This window comes from Artemia sp. Qi Xiang Cuo, chromosome 14 (genome assembly GCF_049724085.1).
Source record: "Artemia sp. Qi Xiang Cuo chromosome 14, ASM4972408v1, whole genome shotgun sequence".
NCBI lineage: Eukaryota > Metazoa > Arthropoda > Branchiopoda > Anostraca > Artemiidae > Artemia > Artemia sp. Qi Xiang Cuo.
In genome coordinates this window covers 24,731,877-24,753,099 of record NC_142807.1, presented here as the reverse complement: position 1 = coordinate 24,753,099, position 21,223 = coordinate 24,731,877, and the positions used below count along the sequence as shown (strand labels likewise).

At 36.6% G+C, this 21,223-nt stretch overlaps 1 protein-coding gene across 1 annotated transcript in view; it reads right to left on the bottom strand.

Moving 5' to 3' along the window:
* Positions 1 to 21,223, bottom strand: part of LOC148944293 (phospholipid-transporting ATPase ABCA3-like) — a 233,259-nt gene that overhangs the window by 51,747 nt on the left and 160,289 nt on the right. Inside the window, exons 23-26 of the mRNA XM_089100087.1 lie at positions 19,454 to 19,579; positions 15,843 to 16,109; positions 14,912 to 15,103; positions 10,304 to 10,415 (exon numbers count right to left, since the gene is read on the bottom strand). Of these exons, the coding sequence (XP_088956213.1) occupies positions 10,304 to 10,415; positions 14,912 to 15,103; positions 15,843 to 16,109; positions 19,454 to 19,579 (697 nt within the window). The remainder of the gene's footprint in view (positions 1 to 10,303; positions 10,416 to 14,911; positions 15,104 to 15,842; positions 16,110 to 19,453; positions 19,580 to 21,223) is intronic.

The window sequence follows — 21,223 nt, the reverse complement described above, 5'->3', positions numbered from 1 at the left end:
TTCAAGATCACCAAAATGCACAGGGTCCTACAGTACAATCAGCGACCATATTTAAAAACGTATATCGATACTTTTGTCGATAAACGCTCTAGGGCAAATTCAAAGGTGGAGAAGGAAATGTACAAACTCATCCTAAATTCAGCGTTTGGCAAAATGTGTGAAAGCGTACGTAATAGATCTCGCTGCGACGTCGAGACTGACACTCTGGAGTGTGCACGAATTATTGCCGACCCCAATTTTACATCAGTCACGAGCATAGAGACTGGCATGGTTCTTCTACACAGGCGAAAGCGAAATGTGGTACTGAACAAGAATATAGCAGGTGGCAGTTCAGTACTGGAAATTTCCAAAAAGCTCATGTTGTCGTTCTTTTACAATTTGTGCAAGGTGCAATGGCCACGGGAGGGGGAGGTTCAAGTTTACCATGGGGATACAGATTTTCTGCTGTTAAAGGTAAATGGGACTGAAGATTTATTGGGTGATTTAGAAAAGGGGGAACACATCAGCTCGCGGATGGATTTCACCAACTGGAATCCATCACTCTACCCCGAGTTGGTGAAACGTCAAGCCCCCAACCATCTATTAATGTTAAAATCAGAGCCGGGAAGTGATTTGATATCCAGGGGGTTGTTCCCGGGCCCTAAAGTTTATTGCGTTGAAACACATAGTGGGGATGAAAAGAAGGCGTGTAAAGGTCCTGCCTCATGGCCACTATCGTATTTCAGACCGAGTTGAATGCATAGACTATCGTAATCAACTTGGTCTGGATAAATTAACCAAATATGACTAACCAACTAACCGCTACCACTGACCCAACTAACCCAACCACTACCCTCTAGCAGCGACGACAACTATTTTCTTTCCAGCATGTCGCTCGGGGGGGTGGGGGGCCCTTCCCGCGGCCGGCTCCCGGGGGGTGGGGGGTCCCACCCGCGGAAACCCCCGGGGGTGGGGGCCTACATTTAAATTCACTGTAATGTTCAACTGTGCTAGTTCATGTTCCAAGTGTTTTTTTTGTACAAAAAAGTGTTTAAAGACAATAAGTGCTGTTGGTACGCGCGCGCACGTAGGCTAACCTAACCTAATCTAAACTAATCTAACCTAACTTAATCTAGCCTAACCTAACCATACTCACCGGAAAATCCCCCCATGTCGACTTTGTACCATGTTTAAGTCAGGTTAGGTTAGCTTATCATGAGCGGTTCCTGATAAGCTAACCTAACCTAACTTAAACTTAGTGAAACCTGGGACTGTGCTGCCATCTCTAGCTATAGGTGGGGAGATAGCAATAGTAGTCTCTCGATTCTGTGAAATGTTGTAAGATCCTTTTCATGCTATGAAATAACTGTATAGTTGAATTTGTTCTCTGCAAAAGTACTTTTTTACCTATTAATTTTGACACTCAGTCAATAATTAATGGTTTTATGAGTCTGCTAGTAGCATCAATCTCTTTGAAAATTCCTTTTCCAGACACCTCTGAATTTTTGATGTACATTCTATACGTTTTACCTGCCATTGCCAATCCACACAGAAGCAATCTGAATGGTGTTTTAAATTTATACATTATGCTACTATTGAAAATAGTCGGTCTACAAGTAACTGTAAACCATACTTGTCTATTGAATAAATAAAAATTTTCCCTTAGATCTAACTAGTACGTTAATTAAAAACAAGAACAACAATAGAATATTTCTTTCTTTTATTCAACATGAAAACTCTATTTGTTCAACATGAACAACGACATAAGAATAACACTTTATGTTCAACAAGAACCTGAGAATATTTCATGGCAGTATTTATTTCGACAACATGAAAAGTCTATTTGTTCAACTTGAACAATGATAAAAATGACACTTTCTGTACAACACTTTTGTCCATTAACAGCACTTATTGTCTTTAAATACTTTTTTGTACAAAAAAAAACACTTGGAACATGAACTAGCATAGTTGAACATTGCACTGAATTTAAATGTAGGGCCCCCCACCCCCCGGGGGCTGCCGCGGGTGGGACCCCCCACCCCCTGGGAGCCGGCCGCGGGAAGGACCCCCCCCCCGGGAGCCACGATGGGAAAACAATAGTTGTCGTCACTGCTAGCGGTTAGTGGTTGGGTTAGTTGGGTCAGTGGTGGTGGTTTGTTGGTTAGTCATATTAGGTTAGTTTATCCAGACCAAGTTGATTACGATAGTCTATGCATTCAACTCGGTCTGAAATACAATAGTGGCCATGAGGCAGGACACTCACACCATTCTCGAGCACATAGACTTTGTCGGATATACACGACATTGCATTCTTTTCCACTTTCACAGTATAATTTCTATACTGTAGAGAGCGAATTGCAAGCACTTGTGCTCTCGGCACTAGGCTACTTTCTGCACAGTCTCTGTACACACTCATGTTGAAATTGTTCCTTACAAAATGTGTAGGCACCTCTTTACAGGCCTTCTGTTTATCCCCACTATCTGTTTCAACGCAATAAACTTTAGGAACCAGGAACCACCCCCTGGAGATCAAATCACTCCCCGTATCTCATTTTAACCGTAATTGCTGGTTGGGAGCTTGACGTTTCACCAACTCGGGGTAAAGTGATGGAATCCAGTTGGTGAAATCCATCCGCGAGCTGATGTGTTCCCCCTTTTCTAAATCACCCAATAAATCTTCAGTCCCATTTTCCTTTAACAGCAGAAAATCTGTATCCCCATAGTAAACTTGAACCTCCCCCTCCCGTGGCCATTGCACCTTGCACACATTGTAAAAGAACGACAATTTCTAGTACTGAACTGCCGCCTGCTATATTCTTGTTCAGCACTACATTTCGCTTTTGCCTGTGTAGAAGAACCATGCCAGCCTCTATGGTCGTGAACGATGTAAAATTGGGATCGTCAATAATTCGTGCACACTCTAGAGGGTCAGTCACGACGTCGCAGCGAGATCTATTACGAACGCTTTCACATATTTTACCAAGCGCTGAATTTAGGATGAGTTTGTACATTTCCTTCTCCACCTTTGAATTTGCCCTAGAGCGTTTATCGACAAAAGTATTGATAAAAGTTTTCAAGTATGGTCGCTGATTGAACTGTAGGACCCTGTGTATTTTGTTGATCTTGAAACTATTGCTCACCATCCAGTGCAAAAGCACATGGTGAACAACGATATTCTCTTTAGGGTCCTAATCAGCAATCAGTTTCTGTTTGGAGGGAGTCCAGTGCATCCCCATATCCTCAACCAATGATCGGTTGCAGGGGCTCAACGAGTCTCTGCTCACCGGTTGAGTGATACAGGGAAGAACAAAATCTTTGACTGAGTCGTGAAGCGCCAGCGGAATGTGACCGTCAATTTCAAAGAACCATCCTTGTGGCCCATTGTCCTCGACTGTGGTAATGTCGGGGAACTCACAAGGATTCTCAAGCCATTGATAGTTCCCACACGGCAAAGAGTAGTGAGATATTGCCGAGGGGTACAATGAGTTCATGTCCAAGAACACTGCATTTGACTTTCCACCGGTGCTTTGTCCGCTCGGAACGGTTGACAAGACGCGGTCCCCATGAAAAGCATACCCTCCCCTCATTGAACGCTCTACAAAAAGGTGTTGATCTACGTCGGTGATTAGGCCTATTTCCTCCCTGCTAATTTTTAAAATCAAATCCATCACTAAATGGGGTGTGGAAAAATAATAGCCTATATCTAACCCGAACTCTGAATAGATTTGGTCTGTGTTCTTACAGACTATATCCAACAGAGTTAGAACGTCACTGGCCAAGTACAGTCTACAATAATCCCACCCATTTTTACAATCCCCCTTAGACCACACCTTCTTGGCAAACTCATACTCCTCGGCTGTGCATTCACTGCTGGTCAGTGAATTGTAAAAAGCTTCAATTGGAGGTAGTTTCACCTCGCTTAAGCGAGCGCCATAACAGTAATAATCGTATGCGTATACACCTTTGCTGGTCAACAGATCATACATTTCACTGTCTGGAAAGTGCTGTTTAAGCAAGGGAAAGCTATCAAAATTGTCGCTTTTCTGCACTTGAATCAATTGACTCAATGCCTTGGGGAAAAAACTAAAGGAATCTAAAAACCTGATTTTATTCCAACTCGTATGCCCATTATCCACTGCCTGCAATTTCAGTTCGAGAAGCAACAACTTCTCGGCCGATTTGGGAATAATGTTATAGGTAAATGAACTGTTTACCCATGGACTATCTACTCCCCCTCCCTCCCTGTGCATACGTGCCAGTGCCGGTAAAATAAATTTTAAGTCATAATTTGAGTTGTGGATAAAAACAGGGATAAAAAACTGCTGGCTAACATTTAAATTACACGATTGATGCGCAACCACTCTAAAATTACTACCCCCAAAGGATATTTACTGCCATAAGTTATTATGGTCTCTGACTTTCCCCATCCCCCTTCTTGTCCCGTTAGTCCCCTTATCTCCCTCTGCAAACTCCCCCTTACAAAACCACCACATTTTTTTATTTTTAATCGCGATACGATCCTCTTGCAGAGAACACCATTGGGTAATGTGTATTTCTCAAACGAGAAATAGCACCATTAGCCGTGCCAATTAGTTTAGTCAGTGCCTTGACCATGCACTCCCCCTCATCCAACGTTTCAACTATTTCTAACAACTGCATGATGTTAGAACTGTCTCTTTGCGCATGAGCATAGGACACTGCAATAGCCTGGTGTTCTTTGACACGGTTTGGAAATCGGGGATCGTTCACCTCCACCAGCTTAGCTTCACAGTCTAAAGATATTTTGTTGCACTGGAGAAGGGTGTTCTGAAAATTTTTAAAGCGTAAAATAGCCCTATCCCCTGAAACTATTTCCACTGTCTGATAGCCATCTCGGCCACAATGTCTCATGTTATTTTGCAACTTTAGTTCAGTCTAAAATCTAGAGAGGCATGTTGGACAGTTGAAACATGCCCCCTTAGTCTGACCCTCCCCCAGAACTCTACTGAGGTCTTTAATCTGACTAAATTGGCAAAGTGATGTGTCAGGGTCGCTAAGTGGTGTGTATAGCAACGAAATACAGTGTCTGACCAAATCAATTGATAGGCTCCTTACAGGGAAAACCAGCCCCTTCTTTTTAGAATGAACCCCATCTTGAAATTCAGTTTCATACTAAACCAAAGTAACATTGATATTTAAATGGGTATTAGCCCTTTCAAAAATGTCAATGGATCGAAGCGTTACTGGGTATTTCCCCTCTAAACAAGAGAAATTTAAAACTGGGAAATTGGACCCGTCCTTCCCATGTACAGCCCAGTGATCTAAATTCGTCTTGGTAGCGTCATCTTTCAATGGTCGGAAAGCTGATATGAGGAAAGCCTACTTGAAACACTTTTGAACTGTTTCAAAACAGATCTTCTGGACACCGCGACAACCTACTAGATCTGGATTATAATTTAAAACTGTATCCCTTTCATGCCCACCAGTCCCCCCTCTTAAAATAAAATCTTTCTTAAATTTACAAATATTAACACTTAAATTTTCAACAAAAAGAACTACAGACCCACTACCGTTTTCGTTAAAGTTCTCAAGATGCGTTATAATTTGACTTACCCAATCCATGAAAACACCCTCAAAATTTTCTAAATTCGAATAAACCAAACGCATCTCGGAATGTATATAATGATAATAAACTTCGCTTTTCCCCTCATTTAAATAGAATACTTTTAAAACAATAGAAACCTTAATTGAATCCCTCCCCCACAATTGAATTTGCTTCTCCAGTAGTGCACGAATTTTATCTACATAGTCGTGCACAATTTATACTGGGTCAAAAACAAATTTTCCCCCCATTAGTGAATTAAAAGGGTCTCCAAAAGACGCAGTGTAAACAACTATTGCATTTAAAATTGTGTTGGTCAATTGAAAATCGGGGAAAGTTGTACCTCCCTCCCCCTCTTGTATATTATCCCCTCCCCCAAGTTGTTCAACAATATCTGGGGTATGCTCCACTTCAGTTGTTTGAAGTGGACTCATTAGGGTATCACAGGCTGGAGGAGGAGGAGGAGAAGGGTTCCCAGTTAATTCGTTTGTGAAATCCTCTAAAAGCTGAAGGGTATTTGGGCTCAAGTCCCCCAGCTCAACTGTGCTATTATCTACATTGAAATAATTATTTAGAAACTCATCAATATTATCAGGTATTTCGTCGGAATTAGCGATATCACTCCATGGTGAAATGTTGTTGGAGAGCTCCTCTCCTTCTCCAACTGATGAGGCGGAAGACAAAGAATAAGGGGACCAATGCTCGTCCAACCTATAAATGTAAAATAGCTCATTTTCAAAGTGTTCAAATCATCCCCTACTGTTTTTAAAATTTGGATTATTATTTACGTATTATTTAAAGTCAGCGCTTAGTAGTAGTAGTAGTAGCAGTCTGCGCATTGTAGAATTTGTTTAATTATACTTCAAGAAAATCAAACTTAATATAAAATATTTACGATCTAAAACGCCGCTTTACATAGAAGGCAGCAATTTGATTTTGTTCAAAAAAAAAGCTTATTTTCAAAGCGTTCAAATCAGCCCTACTTTTTTTTATTTATATATTTTTTTTTCGCGGCGCTTCCTCGCAGTGCTTCCCGTGGCGCTTCTTAGGCCCGCATCGCTTCCCGCGGTGCTTCTCGGACCCATAGCATATCTTATATTAGTATAAGGTATTTACAATCTAAAACGCATGACATAGAAGGCGGCAATTTGATATTTTTCAAACAATCCCTTCAAATAAAATTTCATATTAATACTCTTTATCTGCTCTGGAAAAACAAAAAAAACATTATTTGAAATGGATAGCCATCTTCTCTAATGATACACAACTCATTCCGATAGAAAGTTGTTTTTTTTATAATATTTGTAGAGGCAATGTGAACCATTCGCTAATAAAGCAATTTATAATGCAAAGGATTTTGCTACTTATTATGAGCGGGATATAGTGCATTTTTTTTGGCATCACTAGTCTAATTTAGCAAAGGGCGAATGCATGTACTTGACATGATTCAAAAGGGAGAACATTATATTTCCTTTGGGGAGAAAAAATCTTTCAATATCTCGCTGAGATACACTTTTACAAAGTGTTCCAAAATTGTGCATGTAGAAAAGGCCTAAGAAAGTTGGAAGAAATTGGTAGATATTTCTATATGATAGGTAGGAAAAAATGCTTACATTTGCATAATCCGTCTGGGCTTGGGTGTCGGATGGATCTGACATAGCATGTTGGAGGGTAACCTCCTGACCTAGCGTTGATGGGGCAGCTATTAGAGGTCCAAGGAGAGCGGATGTGCAAGCGATGTCACATTCCAGCACGGCTTGGGCAGGCATCACTTGTTTAGGAGGCTTCGGCAAGTGACCATATTGCATGACTGTAGCCTTTGCAGGGACCGCATTATTAGTCCTTACTCTCTTACGGGGTGGTGGTGACGGAAATTCTTCACAGTTTGCCTTAAAGAAGAGAAAAAAGTTAGTATCCAAATAATTTCCCCCCTTTTTTTAAAGAAGGAAAATTAGTATCACCATCCCCACGAACCATAATTTTGTCTAGAAAAGAATTTATCACTAAGAAAGCCCCCATACGCCAGCATTTTCAGTAAAGCAAAAAATAAAAATAAACTAAAATCTGAAATCAAATGCTATTTTAATTAATTAAAAAAAGGGGTGATTCATCGACATCCCAACCTAAACTTACTTTTCATGCAAACACTTTTTTATAATTTTAAAATAATTGTTATATTCTATATGCATGTCAACCCCCCCCCCCCCTTTCACCAATGCCCCAAATAGATTTTTGGTAATTATTTTTGGTAATAAAACTATTTCATCGCTTCTCTGGCACATATCGGTGACGAATCTACCAGCTTAATAAACATCAATATCCTTTTGCTTAAAACCGTTTTAATTTGAGAAAGAGAAAAACAAATCCTTTTTATCGTTGAAACCTTTTGGTTAAGTCACTAACGTTAAGGATTAACAAGCAGGAAGTGCAATTGTGGGGTGTCCGCTGTTTAAATCATTGCGGAAAAATGTTTTTAGGTCAAGTAAGCAGTGGAGGTGGCTTAAATGGAAACAGTTTATTAATAGCTATGGGATAGACAGAAGTTGAATGTCACTTTTTGATAGGCTCACAGAAATAATAAATTTAGCGGAAAAGAGAGAAATATTTCTATTAGCAAGAATTATACCTGCAAAATCAGAGTGGGGCTGGGAGGGGTGTTAGGTTTATGTAATAAAAAGAACATATTTTATGTTTTCTAGTGAGTATAAAGATTGCACGGTGGTTAGGTTTGTGGGGGGAGGGGGCACTTACCTAAATATACTAGAGGGTGACCAAGGAAAATAATTTTATTTTGAAAATAAAAATGAAAATGTACTCACATTGCTAATTGTGGCTGCCAAGGCTTCAAGCTCATCAATAACATTCATTGTTGTTTCAATTGTGTCACAATACTTTCTGATAATTTAATCACAATGCATGCCCGTTATATACGAAATCTCAATGGGCGAATTGTTATGTAACCTTGGAAAACCATATGTAACCAGCTCTCTGATTGACTGAGAAGGAGGATATATCCGACTCGCTGATTGGCTGAGAAGGATGCATTTACTTCCGGTTTCCTATTCCAGGACACCTTGACATTCATCCCTAGCATGCACTTGTCCAAAACAACAATAATAAATAAATCCCTCAGTCCTAAAGATTAAAGAAACCATAATGTTTCTTAATTCCCCTTCGTGAATCAATAATTCCCCGCCGATTATGTAAATCAAGTTCTCAGGTTAGGTTAGCTTAAAGATCAAAGAAACCATAATGTTTCTTAATTCCCCCTTCGTGAATCAATAATTTCCCTACCGATTATGTAAATCAAGTTCTCAGGTTAGGTTAGCCTAAAGATCAAAGAAACCATAATGTTTCTTAATTCCCCCTTCGTGAACCAATAATTCCCCCACCGATTATGTAAATCACCCCATTGTCATTACACCTGGACAAACATCAACTAATAAATCGACCTTGAAATATCCATCAAAGTGAGAAAGTTCCTGTTTTTTCATTCTCACTGACAAAAACCATAAAACAGACATGAATTGCTGTTGACATCCATGAAAAAATAAAATAAATTGACCAACACACATAACCGTCAAAGAAAACATCCATCAATGTGAGAAAAATCCTGTTTTTCAAGTGAGAAAAATCCTGTTGTTTTATTCTCACTGACAACGAACAGACATAAAAACATGCATAAATTATGTAAAAAAGTTGTAGGTGGCAGCAGGGGTGAGTCCCGGGACCTCCTGAGGCATCTCTACTACTATCAATATACTCAGCAAGGACCCATTCTATGGCTAGCAAAATTTAATGGCCCTTGGGCTTTAGATAAGGGATATAATTTACTGGAGGTTTGAATTATGCTTGGAATGTTCGATGTAAAAAAAAAGTTTATCATGAGTTTACACGTAAAAATTAGTAACCAGTTAGACTTTTAAAGTTTTTTCCACATACCTTATGCCAAAGAACTAAAAAATTGCTACTATCGAGAGATATCACGTAGTATTACAGCCTAAAATATTAAATTCCCTCCGATATTGTTTTTAACATTGAATACTATCCTTTATTTTAAATTAGGCTTTTGATTAATGTGTATATGAGATGTTTCAAATTAGGTGATTCTCAAATGAACTTTATGAATGGTTATTATGAATTACTCACGTAAGTACAGAAGGTTACTCAGGTAAGGGGAGAGTAGGGCCAAAGGGGTACACCCTCTTTGGGTCGACCGATTGAAACTATGACTAATGCTTAAACAATAAAAAAGAAGGGTCTCCACCCTCCTCTTTTGCTGGAACAAGAAATTCAAATTATGGTTAAAGCTCAGACAGCAAAGAAAATAAAAGATAGTTGTAAATATACCTGAACACAGGGGAGAGAGGACAACATAACTTACAGAGCTGGCCTAGAGGACCAGCCCCATTGGAAGTTTTTGAATAAAATGTAGCAAAGTTTTGAAAATGAAACGATATATAAGCGTGAAAATTCAATTTTCTGAAGCCCAAAACTACCTGGAAAAACTTAGTGGTGCCACCTTCCTTCAGAATTGGCTGCGTGAACCTATGATAGTAAGAGTGATTTGCTTATAAAAAAAAACACAAGCCAAGAAATAAAAAATAAATGTAAAATTGAGGATTACAAATTTTTTTCAATGATTTAAACTAGAAAATACATATATTACGACAAGTGGTCTATCGACTAAAAATGGCAAGTCACATTTGTTCACAGAAAATTACTAGGTAACAATTTACTTACCTAACTATAAGTGTGTTTTCTTTGGTTAATTGATTCCATTTAGCCTCACTTGTGGAGTTTTCCATAATATATTCTTTTTCTTTGACTACATCTTCGTCTTCAGCTTCAGCGCCTAAAATGTGAAAGGTTTATTTGAAAAAGATCATCAAAGCTACGACCGATCGAAATTTGGCTCTTTATTTGTGCCTATGTTTAACATCACCTATGCGCAGTTTATCTGGCAAAAGGCGTGGACAGATAATAATTAATAATTATGGTTGCCCCCTCAAGGGCAACTTAGTAAAGAACCAACCCTAGCTCATTGCAGCTGGAAATTTTAAATCGAAACAGAATTTTTTAACTGTTTTGAACATTGAAATAATAGCCAATTGTTATCATTAAATATTCCTTATTAGAATTTGATTCAAATGAAAATTTTACTCGATACGTTCTTAGGATCCCTTCCCTTTGTATATGTGTATAAATGAACAAAACCTGTAAATTCCAAATTCTCGGTTCAGGGGCTAATGGGAAAATCTCAAGAAAAGTGTGAGATGGCTTTAACGTTCTAAATTAAACATTGAGAGCAGAAATAGTCCTGAGCGATTAATGGCTTTTATACCCTCTTCAATACTTCCCCCTAAAATTAAGATTATGAGGGCTGTTGTTATCAAACTTTCGGCTATAGAATAAGGGAAGATGGCTTTTTTGAACGTAAATTATAATTTATAGTGACTTTTCTATAAGTTGGAAAATACTTCAGAGTAACAACACCATCTCCAGGCCATTTCGTCAAGGGCTGTAATCTTAGAGGTCCTTTTTTTAATGGAGGTGATACCTGAATCACAGACAGAGGAATTTTTAGGGCAAAAACTACCAATTTTTAGTGGGAGGTCCTTCAGATATATACGGAGGGGATATTATTTCTTAACATCTCTTCACTTGCACGACTTTACCTGCATAGGCTTTCCTGCACGACGGTTGAAGGGGCACGAAACTTCATGCTCCTTTATATATTATATATATATATATATATATATATATATATATATATATATATATATATATATATATATATATATATATATATATATATATATATATATATATATATATATATATATATATATATATATATATATATATATATATATATATATACTACTACTACTACTACTACTACTACTACTACTACTAACAGCTCACCGCAGCACCAAGCAGCCTGAGGCCAACACAGCTACGCACGATCCTCCTCCACCCCAATCTATTCAAAGCATCCTTTTTTACACCCGCCCACGAAGTTCCCATTTCCTTTAAATCTTTCTTTATAACGTCCTCCCACCCGGGGACGTCCTGCTTTCTGTTTAGCCCTAGATGGTTGGCCGAAAAGAACAATCTTCAGTAATCTGTCATCCTTCATCCGCACACCGTTCCCTAGCCACCTCAATCTTTCTTTCATTATAGCCCTAGAGAGCGGTATTGAACCACATTTTTCGTATAGCCTCTTGTTTGAAATACGGTTAGTCAGCCGGGTACCCAGAACAATCCTTAAGCAATTTCTCTGGAAAACATCTAGCATATCTTCATCCACTTTTCGGAGCGTCCATGCTTCAGAGCCATATTTGACCACTGTCATCACTGTAGCTTCTAATATTCTAATTTTGGTTTGCAGACTTATCTTCCTATTTTTCCAAACTTTTTTTAACTGTGAAAAAACACCCTGAGCCTTGGCTATTCTATTTTTAACATCTTCACTGCTCTCACCATCTTCACTAATAATACTACCAAGGTAAGCGAAGCTGCCCACCTGATCAATCTTTTCATTACCCAACATCACCTTTTCATCTTCACTTATTCCTAGCCTTAGTGACTTAGTCTTCTTAACATTAATTTTCAAACCAATTCTAGCACCCTGAACTCGCAAAACCTCTAAAACTTCATTAATTTTGCTCACACTTTCATCTAGGATGCTTAAATCATCAGCATAATCCAAGTCCAGGAGACTTTTTCTTCCCCATTTAATTCCGTGATCTCCCATTGCCTTTCCTGTGCTCCTTAAAACAAAGTTCATCAAAATAATCCATATAAAGGGGGATAGAACACAGCCCTGCTTAACTCCTTATTTAATACAAAACCAGCTGCTAGCCTCATTTCCTACCTTAACCGCAGCAGTGTTATTCTCGTACACAGCACTCATCACTTTAATGTATTTGTCTCGTATACCATACAAGGATAAAACCTTTACTAAAGCTCTTTTATCAACAGAATCGAACGCTTGCTCGTAATCTATAAAACTGAGGACCAAAGGTGTTTGAAAGCTCAGGCACTTCTCAATTATTAGCCTAAGAGTGAAACTTTGGTCGACACATCCTCTACCTTTTCTAAAACCACACTACTCTTCTCATAAAACTTTGTCTACGGCATCTCTTAGTCTAAAAAGTATCATATTACTAAGTAATTTACTACCTACAGAGACCAGACTAATGTCTCGATAATTACCACAATCACTTTTATCACCTTTCTTATAAAGTGGCTTAATTAAGGTTTTCCTAAAATCGTTAGGTACTTCCCCTTTTTCAAAAATCACATTCATAATCTTCAATAACTTATTTCTGACCTCAGACCCGCCATATTTAAGAAACTCATTTACCACCCTATCAGCACCTGGAGCCTTATTATTCTTTAATCCTTTTAGTACTGTTGCTAACTGTTGCCTCCTCACAAAACAAATCTTCCTTCACATCCAAAGTATCACAAACTTTTTCATTTTCCTCTATATTTTTTCCTGCAACTCTATCTTGGTTAAGCAAGTTCTCAAAATGTTCGGCCCATCTCTCTTTAGTTTTTTCCTTATCGCTAATTGCGACCCCATTCCTATCTTTAACTGGGCCAAGTCCGGATTGACTACTCCCTCTCAATTTGTTAACGTGCCAGTACAATATTTTAATATTATGTCGTCTAACTACATCTTCCACATCCTCGGCAATTTCATCCATGGCCTTCACTTCACACCTCCTTTGTTTATATTTTGATCCTTTCTCCACTTTCTTTACGTTTCTTTTGTTTTCATACGATCTTTCACTCAGATAATTCTTGTACAAGTCCTTTCTCCTTTCTATTAAACATAAAGCTTTTTCACTAATATTCTTAGCTGCAGTTCTAACTTTCTTCCCTAATACACCTTCAGCAATTTCATAAACTATTTTTCTAGAACTGTTCCATCCATCTTTCATATTGTCAAGTTTTAAATTCTCAAGTATAATGTTCAACTGTTCCTGGAAAGTTTCTCAAGTTCCCATTCTGGAGTGTACCAACATCATAGCAACCTGGAAGGTAGTTATCCTTCTGATATTTCAGTTTTAAATTAACCCTTGACACTACTAGATGGTGATCTTTACTTTTAACATCAATAAAAGCACTCCTATATACCCTAGTATCTTGTATTGATCCTGCCAGTTTTCGGTTTACTATAACATAATTAATAAGGTTTGCTGTCTTACTATCACGTGAATACCATGTTAAATTATGAGCCATTTTATGACCAAACACCGCATTGGTTATAACTAGATTGTTATCCCTGCAAAATTGCAACAGTCTGTATCCATTACTGTTTTCTTTTCCTACACCAAATTTACCTAGGCTGGGATACCATCTATCCCTATTTCTACCAACCTGGGCGTTAAAATCTCCCAGTAATAACATCATATTCCTACCTGGGACCTTGTCTATTTGCTCCTGTAATTGTAAGTAAAATTCATCTGAGTCCCTAGTATCTCTGTCAGTCGGTTCTACAGGGGCGTATACTACTATAACTGATACCCTGAACTTTCTAGTCATAAAATGAGCAATTAGTATTCTATTATTAGTACCTTCCCAGCCTAAATAAGACTTAGCAGCTTCCTTTACGAACCCTACTCCCTGTCTATGTACCCCATCCTTTCTGCCTGAGTAAACAAATTCTATATCACCTAATTTCATGCTTCTCACCCCTGGGATATGAGTTTCTGAAACTCCTAATAAGTCCAGTTTGAATTGTCTGAATTTGTCAGTCAAAATGTCGATACGATAGTCATTTTCGAACGTTGTAACATTCCAAGTTAAAATTTTCATGTTCTTTAAATCATTGAAATTACTTTCGCCTCAGGAAAAGCAATGATCCCGGATACCAGTGCAGAACGGGGATCACATATCTTCTCAATTCTACACCAAAGTGCTAAAGCCGGCTTAGAACCGGACAGCAAGAAGTCCCTGGGACCTCCATGAATGGAGGCTTTGTGCAATCCTGGGCCCATCTTGGTCACAACATATATATATTTTATATATATATATATATATATATATATATATATATATATATATATATATATATATATATATATATATATATATATATATATATATATATATATATATATATATATATATATATATATATATATATATATATATATATATATATATATATATATATATATATATATATATATATATATATATATATATATATATATATATATATATATATATATATATATATATATATATATATATATATATATATATATATATATATATATATATATATATATAAGTTCCATTGACAGCAGTACTTAACGGTGGCATACTTACTTTCTATGTCAAATGCAATTTTCCTCTTTTTGCAGGATAATTTCTTAATGATCTTGGACTCAATAATCACAATTAATAGTATGAATATTAAACCGTCTATTCCCAAAAAAGCTAACATTCGTCCAATTCCATAGCCACTGAACTGAAAATAATTTGTACTCCATGGTATGCAGCGATAGGGGGCACATGCCGCTGAAAGATAAAAAAAAAATTATAATAGAAACGACAAACTCATTGATGATTAATTTTTGATGATAGTCTTTCCTTTTGCGCATTTCTTACATGTATTATAAAGGAAAGCAAAAATTTATAGCGTAATTGATTTAGTGACAATGAAATCATTGTCAAACATTTTTTAAGTTTCTTCTGTGTTGCGAACATAAAGCTTTCTTTTTAATAAATTTTAAGAGACTCTGGTTTTAAAACCTAGAATAAAAATACATTGGTGATTCTAAAACAACAAACGGGTCAAAAGGGTCTCCTCAGGGTAGAGAGAAAAAAAAAATGAAAATCACAAAAAGAAGGTGAGGCAACTTGGAATGATGAGTGCGTATGGATTTTGGACTGTAGTCAACCATAGTTGGGCTACGGTCAGCTTCAAACGTTGCTAATTTAACCATTTTACCCTTGGACTATAGTTGGCTTTTTTTAGCTCCTGTCACTGAATAGAGTTATATTATATTAACTATATTAAACTGCCGTAGTTAAGGATTCAAACGCACTCCGTATGTTGAGGGGGGGGGGCACTTTTTCTCTGATCCTCACAAAAAAAGTATGCACTATTGTATTCTTTCCTTTTTTAATGCTATTTTTATACAGGCTCTTTGGCTGGTAATTTAAAATATGTACTCATTTGGTCTCGCTGAACGTATAGTGGTAGTTCTGGGGCTTTTTTTACTTATTTTTTTCTTTACAGAAAAATAATACTTACTTTTACAGCAACCATTAGCAAAGGGGTTGGTCAGGTTTAAATTAGGTGGAACAATGTTGTTAAAAATTTCAGCAAGTTCACAAGCTCGCTCAATATCAGGATTGTTACAATATTGATTGGCAATATCGTTATTGTATAAATTGCTGAAACCCATTCCAAGACTGTAGTTAGGCCATATCAAGAAAATCCAATCGAGAATCTCGGAGACATCAACCAAATTCAAGTCAGGAATACTCATAACCACGACAATTATGAAAGTTGCCAAGCCTGCAAAAGAAGTACCATATTATTAGAACACATGCAAAGTCTGCTAAACAAACTTTATTAAAAAAAAAAATCCACCATCTGGAAATATGAGCTCCAATTTCTGTTTTATATCTTTGCACTTATCCACTCTTTACTTAAAAAGAAATAATAGGAGCAAAAAATAACTTCATGTAGCATCACTCTTAGTATCAACGGCACGAAAAATGCCTTTTTTGGCATATTCATTGAAAAATACCCTTTTTAAGGTGTTTTGATTTTCAAAATCGAAAAAAATTGCCCACCACCCCAATTTTCGAAAAATGCTCCCTCCCCCATCATTTTCGTGAATTGACGCCGCTTCTTAGTATTGTGATGTACAAAGGTAAAAATACCTATAATAGTCTCCAAGCACATAAAAATAATTGGGGATTTTCACATTTTAACTTCTATGCAATAGAAGTTAAAAAGAAAATTAAATAAATAAAAAAAACAAGTGTTTTTAACTGAAAGTAAGGAAAGACGTTAAAACTTAAAACGAAAATAAATTATTCCGTATATGAAAGGGGCTGTCCCCGCCTCAACGCCTCGCTCTTTACGCTAAAGTTTGACTTTCTCACAACCCTATTTTTTTTTTAACAATAAAAAACTTTAGCTTAGAGAGCGGGGCATTGAGGAGGGGACATCCCCTTTCATATACCTAATAATTTCTGTTCGTTTTAAGTTTAAACGTCGTTACTTACTTTCAGTTAAAAAAACTTGTTTTTTTTTATTTAATTTACCTTTAAAAAATAACAACAGGGAATCATGTCCTTATAACGGCAGGTGTGGGATCCCACAGGGGTCTCCTCTTGGGTAATTAATGTTCATTATTTACATTAATGATATGTTTGTGGCGGTATTTAGTTCATGGAATGAGACCAATGGTAATATTGAGGCCTCTAAATCTGTTAAAGTTCTAGTATTATTGTGGATGTTGCTTCATTTACTGTAATTGGTAGATTTGGAAAAGAATTGTTGGACATATCGTCTTTGGGCATGGCAAATATTAAAAAGGGATTGCAGGTCAACAAATAAAAAACTTAATTATGAAAAATCAACCTTGAAGATATTTACCCGGCCTACAAATTATTACCGTTGGTTATAGTTTGGCACTGAAGGTGCAATCCGTAGGAATTCTATGAAACATCTGGGGTTATTTTTAGATGAAGTTATATGTTTCTCTGAGTATATTAAGAGTATTCGTTCAAAGGTGACTTTCTGATATTCAACAAAAATTAAATAGTTTTTTTCACCACATGTTTCAAGGCTATTAAATTTCTCATTAGTCTACCCAGGTCTTCTGTGTTGATGTTCCATATGGTTGTGCACTTTTATTAGTGTCAATCTTAGGCTACTACTTACAGTCCAAAGTTCTGCAATTCCGGCTTTAGGTAGCTTATATTCCGGGGCCCTGCTTAACATATGATAGGACTTACGTTTGGCCTTCATCAGCTTGGTAACGTGGTATACATGATATAAATATTTTCTTAAATAAAAGAGAGGAAAATATGTTCCTAATTTGCTTACCATTTCACACCTTTGCAGTTATTTTCCTTTTTTTTTACCCCATTTCCAGTAAAGAGAAGCAGCAGTTAACATAATTATAAAAATTCGATGAAATAAATTTGATGAAAAGAAAAAAAGTTTTGACAAAAATTCAATACCTATCAGATTAATGATTCTTGGGTCACTGATTATGATATATACATACCCAAAGGACGCTCTGGCTTTTGATGGGTTAAAAAGACAGACGGTCAAGGTCTTATTTGTGATAAGACCTGACTTTTAACTTCTTTGTAATTAATGTTCCAAATTGCACCTCTTGCTGGTCTTTTCATCTTCTATGAGACTGTGTTTATGCATAATATTATACATAATTTTTTTTTTTACTTTGCTTAATTAGGTCTTTCCACTCCTAGAGACGCATAAGGCAGCAATAGCACACTCCCCGATTTAGCCAGTCGTTTGCCAGTGACCAGAGTTGGTTCAGTGTAGTTAGTTGACTTGTAACCTCATTCTCCAGAGATCGATCAAGTGTGTTACGCTATATTTCCATCCTTCTACGACCAGGTGGGATCTAACACCATGCATCGTTTGGGAGGCGTCCTTCATTCATGTGGATCATGTGCCCCCCGGAGCTCCATCTCATTATGATCAAGGTTCATTATGGTTCAGCCCCATTTGTTTTGGTAATGTTTTTATAGTTATAGCCTGTTGATATAGTTACATTGTTAGGAATCAGAGTAGATCTAGAAGACCACGGGTGATGTCTATGCGTTCTTGTTTTCTTTTCATAATATTCTTCCCACTGTATAACTTATGATTATATTAGAGTCTGTGCGATATGGTTGAGAGGTCAATCTTTCGTCAGCTGCTAAGAAACCTCTGCCTGAGATGCTATGATTCATGGTGCCCTATGATTTATGATTTACATATTTTTTTCGTGAGCATTTGCTACATCTTTAAGCGTTAAGTGTTGTTATAATATCTTATGTGATGAATATGTTATACATTTGGAGTTTCCTATACAAGCCCGAGGATTAGGCTTCTTTTTTTATAGTGTCTCTTTACTTTGATAAATAAAGCTTGTTAACCCCAAGGGACAATTTTTTCAGGATATGGACAAATTGATATAAGCACTTCAACATTTTTAAAGCTGTTTTATGCATGGTTTTCACAATGAGGATGCTTTATGACAATTCAAGCAATATTTTCTTTAGTGGTCAACTTGCGTGGTCAACTAGTGGTTCCTTGCGACAATAAGTGAAAATCTAAAAGAACAATCATAATTTAGGAATAAAAAGCCTTCAGCTTTTAATATCCTTGCCTCTTTTAACTTGATAATCTAAAATTCTTCTTATACCCTTTTAAATAAAACAAAAATAGAATAGAGAAAAGAGAATATTTATCTTTGGGAAGAAAAATAAAGTTGTAAATTTTCATGTAGGATTTTTGACTGCCTTTTATTTTTTGTTTTAAAGCCTCAAATATTAAAAATAAACGAATGGAAAAGGTTTCAAAGTGGAATAAAGACGACGTTCCAATGAGCTTATATAGCCTTTCTGAAATAAAAAGTAAAAAAGTTTAGTTCTCTAGAATACAAAAACCGACTATTCGTAAAATTAATCTGAAGACAGCATGATTTAATTTTAAACCTTATTAACATCACGAGTGTCATAATATGAATACAAAATACCCATGTCTTCAGAATCTAGGAACATTTACGCTATTTTGTAAAATCATCACAATGTCAAACTTTTTTTTGAAAGAAATAACATAAGCATAAAGCTTTATTTTGAATAACGCTAACATTGTAGTAAATATACCTGTGAAGATAAAAAGCATGCCGACTTTGGTCAAAGCGCTTGCAGGAATTCTGTAGAGATAAGAGAAGAGATATACAAGTGGCAATACTGCCCATCCAAAAGCCAAGAAGAGAAGAAACATACGACCTGCAAATAAAAAGAAACTTAAAAAGTGGAAATGTTCCTTAATAGTTTGAGTTGACGCTTTTCAGCCTCACTCAGCATCCTAAATCCAGATGTTTATCCATACATGCCTTGTGGAGGAATTTCTTGCGAAAAATACACTGTTGTATTTGAATTAAATTGATTTAGTCAACTAACAATATTATATCTCTTCTTAGATGAAGATAAGAGAAGAGAAGAAATATACAAGTGGCAATAATGCCCATCCAAAAGCCAAGAAGAGAAGAAACATACGACCTGCAAATAAAAAGAAACTTAAAAAGTGGAAATGTTCCTTAATAGTTTGAGTTGACGCTTTTCAGCCTCACTCAGCATCCTAAATCCAGATGTTTATCCATACATGCCTTGTGGAGGAATTTCTTGCGAAAAATACACTGTTGTATTTGAATTAAATTGATTTAGTCAACTAACAATAAAGTGTTATAAACATAATGTATGTAAATTCCTTTATCATTGAAATTATGAACGCGGAAGTCATTTTTTTTTCTCTCTGATATACGTTTTTTCTTCAAAAGTTTTTGCTCTCACAAAATAAATTCTCTTTAGCAACACCAACAACTAGAACAAGTGGAGTATCCGGGTTTACGTCACGTTCTTAATTTAGCGAAAAACCCTGATCATATTTTCTAAAGTTAAGTGTAGTATCATTCTTGTTATTTCTCTTTGTATAGTCAATGAGTCTCTTTTGATTTGTGTTATAAAAACCAAAACCATCTGTTTGTATCTCTTCGTTTGAATTAGCAGAGAACTCATCAATTCCTCCATATTCATACAATCGAAGCAAGATCCATTCTTTTCTTCCCAAAATTAACTAACAAAAGACCAATTTTTTCAACTGACAGTAAGGAGCAACATTAAAACTCATACGAACAAAAATTATTACGTATATGAGGTGGATCACCCCCTAGTAAATACCTCACTCTTTATGCTGAAGTTTGAATTTTGTCCCAATTCTTTAAGAATGACTCCTGAATCACAAAGACCGTTTAATTAGAATAAATAGCTCTTTTAAAAGAACTAAAAAAATGTTTAGCGTACAGAGCGAGTGCTGACGTGGGGGGACCCCCCTCATATACGTTAAAATTTCTGTTCGTATAAGTTTTAAAGTTGCTCCTCACTTTCAGTTGAAAAAAACAGTTTTTTTAATTTAATTTCTGATCTTTTTTAAATAATGCTGGAAAATCCGACTCCCCCTCCATGGATAATTCCCTTCCCCCATGGCAATATCATCCATGATAAGATCCTCCTAAGTAACCCCCGAACTCCACCAGAAAAATACCCCCTGAAAACGTTTGGGTTAAGTCATCCTCAAAGACACAGTTATTAGAATTTTCGGCTATTCTGAACAAAATGGCTATCTCCAAATTTTGATCGGGTGACGTAGGGGAAAAAATAAGCGTGGAAGAGGGGCTAGCTACCCTCCAATATTTTTGGTTCCTTAAAAAGGGCATTAGAAGTTTTGATTTCCGATCAAATGAGCCCTCTCCCAATTTTTAATATCATTGTTTGGATATGTTCACCCCCGGGAAAAAATAAAATAAACACGCATCCGTGATCTTTCTTCTGGAAATAAATGCAAAATTCCACATTTTTGTACATAGAAATTTG